This window comes from Sprattus sprattus (assembly GCF_963457725.1).
Source record: "Sprattus sprattus genome assembly, chromosome: 5".
Taxonomy (NCBI): domain Eukaryota; kingdom Metazoa; phylum Chordata; class Actinopteri; order Clupeiformes; family Clupeidae; genus Sprattus; species Sprattus sprattus.
In genome coordinates this window covers 35,061,554-35,071,072 of record NC_137924.1, presented here as the reverse complement: position 1 = coordinate 35,071,072, position 9,519 = coordinate 35,061,554, and the positions used below count along the sequence as shown (strand labels likewise).

General features: G+C 41.9%; 1 protein-coding gene across 1 annotated transcript; it reads left to right on the top strand.

The window, feature by feature from the left end:
- Positions 1–1,433: 1,433 nt before the first annotated feature.
- On the top strand, positions 1,434–7,453 carry nr2f1a (nuclear receptor subfamily 2, group F, member 1a; the record flags this gene model as incomplete). The annotated part of the gene is made up of 3 exons (XM_080838718.1): positions 1,434–1,869; positions 2,996–3,523; positions 6,427–7,453. 3 exons carry the CDS (start codon positions 1,434–1,436, stop codon positions 6,699–6,701), a joined length of 1,239 nt encoding a protein of 412 aa, XP_080694844.1. The 3' UTR covers positions 6,702–7,453.
- Between the last annotated feature and the right edge of the window lie 2,066 nt (positions 7,454–9,519).

Below are 9,519 nucleotides of genomic sequence, written 5' to 3'. Positions count from 1 at the left end.
TATCTTAATGGCTTATCCATTGAATTAGTCCGGTTATTCATAGACGAGGAAGGATTCGCTATCATTGCTGTCGCATCCAGACAGTTAAAACAGCTAGTCGGCGGTAGTGCACTCGCATATTTCCCATAATTTGCCTGACAAGGACCGTTATCTATGCACGATAAAGATAAATCAACATCAGCAATCAAAAAGTATTTGCCCAACGCAGACTCTGTGCTCTAAAATATAGCGTATGTGAGAGTGATACGTTCAAAAAAGACAATGCGCTTGTAATCATGACAGCGGCGTGAGACAAAGCATCTCAAACTTTAATCGGTCTCCCTGAGACCTTTCACCGCGTACGTTTTATTTATTTCATGCGCGCTTGGCTTTGTCCCGGCTTTTACCCCGCTTTGCGACTATTCTAATCGGGGTTTCTTCCTCTTTTTGTGACAATAGACGGCCCATACTAATCAGGTTTCAAATTAAATAGCAGTGCAAAGCGAGCTCAATGTAAATTGTGCTTGTCAGAGCCCCCAGTCGTAGGTAGCAAGGAACGAGGACGCTAACCAATGGAGTGAAAGAGGCTTGGCTAACCTTAGCCTCCCATTTTCTCTCTCCCCCCTCAATGCAGGGTTCTGACCAGTCAGTCGCCTTTGATTATCAGTTGCCAGCAGCCCCTCTCTTGGCTCCTTGACACGAGCACCATATAAGGCGCAGCGATCTCCATAGAAACGTGTCAGTTTCAATAGTAGTGTCAAAGTTCACTATATACAGACATTCGCGCAGATCTCTGCTTCGGAAACATTGCTCGGCTGGTCTTCTCGTTGAAACGCATTCATTTTTGGGTCTCTGCTTCTTGCATATTCTATTAGTTGTTGTTTTTTCCTTTTATCCTCGCTCCGGTCCTGCCGGAGAGGCGACACTACACATCCACTCTGGCGGTGTTGTTTTTGCGGGTCCAGATGAGCTTTATTCATGGTCATAGATAGAGAATCCCGCTCTTCAGTGTTTCCTACTCTTCAGCCGCGAAGACGGAGAAAGGAGCAGAGGAAGAAAAAGAAGGGAATTAATTTCGCACAGCACTTTGGATCGCGTCTCCGTCCGAGAGCATTTCTTTTTATTTCGTTGTCATTGTGAAGATTTTCTGCCTCTGCCTCCAACGAACTGATTTTACTGCGTGTGGGTCGCTTTATTTTCTACAAGATTGGTTTCCCGAATGGCTGGCTGCAATATACCCTGGAACTGGCCTCCCGACACTTGCATATCCTGATCGGGTGCCTGTCTATTGCTTCTTGTTTTTGAATATATTGATCGCTCGCTGCTTCGACTTTTCTCTGTGATATTGGTTGCTCCGATTTGACTTTACAGTATCGTGCGTTTATCCTTTCCCTTTTACCAGCTCTAATATTCGAGCGACCAGTTCGCTTAAAAGCACTTTTCGGGCCCGAGATATGGCAATGGTAGTTAGCGTATGGCGAGATCCGCAGGAAGACGTGGCCGGAGGACCTCCGAGCGGCCCCAATCCGGCAGCTCAGCCGGCAAGGGAGCAACAGCAGACGGCGTCAGCCGCACCGCACACTCCGCAGACCCCCAGTCAGCCAGGACCCCCTTCAACACCAGGGACGGCTGGCGAAAAAGGGCAAAGCCAGAATTCTGGATCGAATGCACAGCATATTGAATGTGTTGTTTGCGGGGACAAATCGAGTGGCAAGCACTATGGTCAATTCACCTGCGAGGGATGCAAAAGTTTCTTCAAGAGGAGTGTCCGGAGGAACTTAACATATACATGTCGTGCCAACAGAACCTGTCCCATTGACCAGCACCATCGAAATCAGTGCCAATACTGTCGGCTCAAGAAGTGCTTGAAAGTGGGAATGCGGCGGGAAGGTGAATATAAATTCTTTTCGTATACTGCAATACACGATGACCATGTTCGACAGATATTATGCGTTAGCTCTACAACACGTTGTGCATAGGTGTTGTGCCTATAGCAGTTATACAATGTTTTTGAGCGCGTCAGAATCTGTGCGGGAGTGCTTGGGTAGTGCAGTGCAGTGGGAAAGCGAGACCAGGCAAAAGGATAAGCACAGTGTGAGCGTGAGTGTGTGGTGTTTGAGAGAGTGTGCATAAACATGTACTTACAAGCGAGTGTGTGCATGTGTTTAAATAGCTTCCACCTTCCCCTTTACCATGTCCTAGAAAGAAGAAAACACAGGCATAGGCGGCTCATTCGAGGTGGCTAAACACATTTTCAATCTCTAATGACACCGTAAGGAGGGCCTAGTTGTCCCCCTCCAACCCCTCTCACCCGGGAACAAAACAACTTGAAATTTGTGCCCGTCGAAAATAACACATATATGTTTTCATAGAGCCACTAGTTGCACTCGAGTGGACGTGCATTTTATAATATAATTTTCACTGATGTAACATCTCAGTGTGTCAGTAAGACACGAGTTAGGTCTATTGCACCGTTATGTAAGAAACTATGAAATATAAATGTAGAGCTCACACACTTAATCTCGCTGGTCTTTCCTCTGCTGCATCATACGACTTGGTGCCAAATCGAGCAACAGCATCGATATACATGGAAACGATCAGTTGATAAATGTTTTAACACATAGACAATTATGTGTGATAGTGTAATATGGCTATTGTAAAATGTAATTTCATGCACATTATTACACATGCACATAATTAATGGTATTTATTTCCATTTACAATGGAAGAAATATGTCCAATGTGAGAGAGCCTCGGTGTGTGTGTGTGAGTGCCCAGCTTCATTTACGTCCATAAATAAAAGGTAAACAGTTCAGCAGCGTTATGGCCCATTTGTAATTAGTGCTACTTTTTTCAAATGGTATCATATGCCCAGAGATTACTCTATAACTAGTATTTGATAAATAAACATTGTCTGAAATATACGACACTCTAATTCACTAGCTAGAGTATTTCCGCAGACTGTTCATATGATTCTTGGATGTACATTTCCTCTCTGTTTCTTTCTTTTTGTCAGCGGTTCAGCGAGGACGAATGCCTCCAACCCAACCGAACCCAGGCCAATACGCGCTAACCAACGGGGATCCCCTGAACGGTCATTGCTATCTTTCCGGATACATCTCATTACTGCTTCGGGCCGAGCCTTACCCCACGTCCAGATATGGCAGTCAGTGCATGCAGCCCAATAATATCATGGGAATCGAGAATATCTGCGAGCTAGCGGCTCGTCTGCTCTTCAGTGCTGTGGAATGGGCGAGGAACATCCCTTTCTTTCCAGACCTGCAAATCACCGACCAGGTGTCCCTACTCAGACTGACATGGAGCGAGTTGTTTGTGCTTAACGCGGCGCAGTGCTCCATGCCCCTACACGTGGCTCCACTGCTAGCCGCCGCTGGCCTCCATGCTTCACCGATGTCTGCGGACCGGGTCGTCGCTTTCATGGATCACATTCGAATCTTCCAGGAGCAGGTTGAAAAGCTAAAGGCTCTCCACGTCGATTCGGCAGAGTACAGCTGTATCAAAGCGATAGTACTCTTCACATCAGGTGAGTGTGTGAAGCCTTTGCTTTGGATTAGGCCTGCTCGTGGGGAGGTGGGAAAACTACAACTAGTGATCACGCCGAAGCTGTGCTCGTGTTAACTCCTGCTTTCTCTGTGTTGTAAAAACAGTTCGTTGTACTCACATGCTATGCACAGATGTTGCATGGCTATAAGGTTGTAATGACTTAAGTAGAATACTCAGATTACCCATTAGAATTGTATTCGGCAGGAAGTAGAATATGGAGGCCATTGTTTTCTGTTATATTTGTATTGACACTGTTATGGACGTATCATAATCAAATCTCAAATATACTTAGCAAGAAACAACTTTATAAAACCATATTATACCAACAGAAAACCTGTAGACACAAAGACCAATTTTTATGATCAGTCATTTTACACATCTCGGTGGGTGCCTTCGGTTATATGACACATACACATGAGCACGACTGTGTGTGTTTTTTATTAACACAAAATTAAATTTAATTGCACTCCCTAAAATATAGTTCCATGTAAGAGCTAAATGCCATTTTAATATGGCCGGAAGTAGAGTAGATTTTTAAGATTGATTGACCTTAAAGAGGTTTAAATTATGAAAATAATGAAATGCGAAAATATGGAAGAAGTCTGTTCTCAGTCAAAGTTTAAATTGCGCCAGCACGCAGATTACAATTTTAAAGCGTACACCGCTTAGACTCAAGATTGGATTTCGTATGCACTGTAAATAATATGAGACAATGGCTTTGTCTCAAAATCTCTTTCTTTCTTTAAAACTATTTGAATTGAGTTTAGCAGGTGCTGATATTCCTTTTACGTAGTAATAGGCTACAGTACATATTTTGCTTCCGGACAGCGTTTGATTAATTTACTAGCAAACAATAGGCTACTTATTAATTATCTACATGTATTATAATAACCATCATTCTCACTTGGGCCTTACACATTATATTACATTATATTATATTATTTTACATTATTTTATATTATATTTTTGACTACCTACCAGGACGGATAGAGATAATTTATTTAAAGTACTACAGTCATCCTGCTGCTACCTTATTTGCCCCTATATGTGAGACGCACTGTATGGGGGCCTCCCGACCACAGAGGATATGAATATGACTTCATCATGGCACATTTGTAATATTTCAGAATTGTTGTAAATTCTGCACAACGAGCTGTAACAGGCAGATTAGTCTGTATCGCTGTGCAGTTCTCCGCCATCCTTCTTCCCCCAGTGTAGCATGCTGCATAACAGTGGTGCATGCCATTAACATTGTAGTTTACTTGCCTTTTTTAAATTGTTACTTTAATAATGTAGTTTTGCTTTCAGATAATCTATTCATTTGTATTCGAATTAGAAGCAACATGACGTCAACCACTCACAATATCTTCTTGATATTAGAATAATCTTGAATTTGGAAGGAGCCCTCAACGTAGGCCCAAAATCCAAACAGAGAGTAAGAATGTAACAAAATTACGGCCAGACATGTTTAAAATGATGTATGTCCATAATGTACATGATGACATCATCGTTCGGAAGGCAGTTACCATTTTAATAAAAAAAACTAAATAAATATTAAACTTTATAATGGCCTCTATCAAAGATCTAATTAGTGGTAAAGGAATATGAGCTGGGCCTGAGCCAGTCCGACCAAAATGAGCAAAATTTAGATGCGAATTTGTTTACTGTTTGCATATAAATAGTATGAGGCCAACGCATTGACCTCTGGGGACAATATTCTGGGAGCCGATGTCCCCCTCCCCCTCTAAAACAAGCAACTCAAGCGGAGCATGTTGTAGGCTAGTTGCCTACCTGTGTAAATGTGAACCTCTTTTTTCTTTGCCAAGTACAGCCATTCCTACTTTAAAATAGAATACTACTTGACCACTAGCAGCCCCTGATTCAAAAAGGTTGACTAGCCGCTCCTCATGAGGTTGACTAGCCGCTGTCAGTCGAGATGTATCAGTGTCCTTGATTTCACGACATCAACATGGTCTCCATATTGTCTGATTTTTCAAATTGTCCAGTAGTCCGTCTTGCATGGTAGGTCTTTGTAGTGGCGATTATCAAAGTGATTTGGTTTCAAACTATCATATACTCTCACGTTTAGTCTGCACACATAGTGTGATATGGGTTACATGATGATGACTGCGCAGTTATTGCAGCCTTTATCAAATTGCAACTCTCATTCAGCTAAACAATTCATATCAAGGAATCGGGATATAGGCTATAGGGCCTATAGGGTCTCGTTACGCTCGGAAAGTGTGTAAGCAGAATTTGCGTGATTCTGGCTCACTTCTTCTCTGAGGTCTCTCCTGCCTGCCGTCTAAACCCCACTAAGACATTTAATTGCCTCAAGCGACCTTGCCTTCGTGTTTTAACAGTCAACACGGAGTCTAGCCGGAATAGGTGGGAATACGATTGCTTGCTAGCATGAGGATGATAATTAGGTCATAAGACAATTGTAACTATTTCAAATCCCTCTGTTTGTAATTGCTTATGCCCATCCCCCGAGTCTTAAAGTATGAGCGCCATAATTTCCGGACACCTCAGTTAGTGCGTGTGTGTATGTGTGTGTGTGTGTGTGTGTGTGTGTGTGTGTGTGTGTGTGTGAAGGCCTATGCATGTGAAACACAAATAGAGCACGTCCCCTCTTTAGATAGTCTTTGTTTTCTGTGATTTATGAACATACTTTAGTATGTGCTATACGCAGGGAATATGTTCTTGTTACCCCCCGTTGCAACCGAGCCCCATTGTGTTGTTTATTTATATGACAGATGCGCTTATGCCGTGTGATGCATCATGTTTGGGTTGAGTCTATGTTCATCTTACTTTGTCAATAACACGTAACGCTGATGCTGAATGATAACCCAAGCCCTTCTCTTCTCTGTTTTGTCTGCTCAGACGCCTGTGGCCTGTCAGACGCCGCTCACATTGAAAGCCTGCAGGAGAAATCTCAGTGCGCCTTAGAGGAATACGTGAGGAGCCAGTACCCGAACCAGCCCAGCCGCTTTGGGAAGCTCTTGCTTCGGTTGCCCTCTCTTCGCACCGTCTCCTCTTCGGTAATTGAACAGCTGTTTTTCGTCCGCTTGGTAGGTAAAACTCCCATTGAAACCCTCATCAGGGATATGTTATTATCCGGGAGCAGCTTCAACTGGCCTTACATGTCCATTCAATGATCCGAATGAGAGAGAGAGAGAAAAGAGACCTAAGGACCAAAACCCATCAAGTCGTGCAAGAAGACTATATATAGGACCTCGTTTCTGATCACCTTAGAAGACACTACATTTTTTAAGTCTTCGGGGACCGAGATGGAATTCGTAATGTACAGAGAATAAAGAACTGGACTTACGCCCATGTAAATCCCCATTCATCTTCAAGAACACTCTTCATTTTGTAAAATACTAGTCTTTATTTTCCTTTTTGTAAAAAATACACCCAAATAAATTGAAGAACATCATATGCGCAGTAAAAATGAATCAAGACTTAGCGGGAAAGTAATGTTTCCAAGCAATTATAAGATATGTCCTGTGTCTATGTATCTCTGTTTTGTATTTTTTTCTGGTTCTAAACCAGGTTTTCTGTGATTCTATACTAATGATTTTTGATATAACCTTTTGCTTCTTATAATGAGTGCGATATATGTTGTTGAAGCTATGTTCTCCAAGAATTAAAATTGAAGTGAGAATTTAAAACATAAAATAAAGAAAATTTTAGACAAATAAGAAACCGTCTAATCGCAATGACAATATTATCACTGATGGTTGAACATCCCCCTCCAACCATACAATGGACATGCAACTCGACGGATAACTGACCTCACGGACTTTTAAGGAGAGGAAGCCCAGCAAACTTTTTTTCTTGGTCATGTGTGTGTGTGCGCGCGCTTGTGTGTTGAGTCAATCATCATTCAAAGAAGAACTACATGAAAATCAAAAAGCACTTTTAATATATCATTTTCAAAATACATTTTGTTTGTTTCGTCTTGATGTGTTTGTTGTTTCTTGAGTTTTATTTTGTGTCGCCTTTCATTTGTTTGGTTCATGAATGCTGACTAGTGGTAAGGGGTTTGTGGGTGGGCCTTGGGTGTAGTTGATAGATGTGTTGGCGACTGTATAAGTAAAAAGATAGAGACATCAATGTGTTGTGTTTTGCACATTACTACATATGCTTTCATAGCACAATATACAGGTGGTCTTTCAGTTAATATCATAATCCGTTCATAACCAATGGGCTGCTGGAATTTCATTATGCTGAATGGCCTCATCGTCAGCAAATGCACGTAGGCTCATTTGATTAAAACAAAGGCTTTAAAGCATTTTGCTATTGATAGAAAACAATACGCCAATGTCGGCTTTAATGAGAGCTATGGGAGATGACTGTACTTCCTCGGGTGGTCCTTCAGATGTAAAAAGACAACATGTGTTACAATGGAGATATTTGATTTGTAGTTTAGACGCCTGTGCCCTTTACATTCACGCTTACCTGCTTATTGCAGCATATTGTGTTATTGTCATGGAAAGATACTGTGCGTAGATTACTACGACGGTTGCCCATTGCTAATTGCAAGAGATCGGGGCCGAAACAACATTAATGTGTAGTATTTTTAAATCTCAAGCATCAGTGTGAGCCTATACACTACAGACAGTTTTTCCTCTCAATAGAGACACCAAGTGATGCTTTGTTGAGTTGAGAAAATAAGTCCAGAAATAAGAGAAGAAATCCCTGAGAAATCGGACATTGATAACATTCCACATGTAACGTTGTAAAGAGGGGTGTTGCAGCAGCTGCAAGGCAGCAGTTATATGCGTGATCAATCTGGGAAATGTGTACTGCTGCATGTAAGCTGGTCGATAGTAGCACTAAATGTGATGCATTGTATGCTGAATAGAGAGCAGAGCGAGGATAGCCGTAAACGAGGGAGAAGAGGGAGGATGCCATTCGCTTCCTCTGGGCTCGCGGCTGAGAACGTCTTCCCCTTTTTACACGCTGAATGTTGTAACAGCATTGACAAATAAGCTGTCGTGTTGGGAAGGAAAATGACTCGCCCTTTCCTGCGCGGTGTGTGTGTGTGAGAGAGAGAGAGAGAGAGAGAGAGAGAGCATCGTCCCCTTTCCTATTATTAATAGCTGTGTGGCAAGTGTGGTCCACTGTGATGAACTTTGACAGCAAGAGCAGGGTTAGTATGCTTTTACGGGTCAGTCGTGTCATTTGAGAAAAGAGCAAGCATGAGTAGAGACGATACATGTTTCAGTCACTCAACAATTAAGAACGTGATCTTATTACTTGAACTTTACTTGTATGCATCCATCGGTTGTATACTTCTCTTGAACCCGTGTTAGCATATTCCACAGTGAGAGAAGAATGACAAGAATACATGCCTAAGACTGATTGGGTCATGATGTCATATGTGGGTTTTCGAATACCTCTGGTAAAAGTTGATTTCCTTGCTTTGTAATGATGTGCTGTTGCCTGATATTTGTTCGTTTAACAAAATAAAGAACGACACACATTTAATATATATAGGCCATGAGCCACGCATGCAAACTATAATTTATGGATTTATTCAGAATAAAGTTAATTATCGCTAAGCTAAGCTAAGCAAAGCCTACAAATTAATTACGCACATCAAACAACCAAAACAGTTTTGCATCGGTAAATAGAGGCAGGAGTACTGCACGTCTCTGAAGCGTGTTGACTTCGGCAAAATTCTACAGTTTATGATCCAATCAATGTACTAACACATGTTGCTGTGCTACCCTGCCTCTTTTGAATACTTTCTAAATAATGGACCTGGTGATGTCTGTGTGTAGGCCTGTAAAAACACCGTGCTTTTGCCTTGTCTTACAAAGCGAAAAGCTAGGCTATCTGTTTGGATTTTTTTTTTACAGCTGGTCAGAGGAAGGGGTTGATCTTTTGAACTTGTTATGCAATGTCTTGTTTGACCATTTTATTGAGTATAATATTAAAACACTTCCAAGACCTGGAATAATGAAT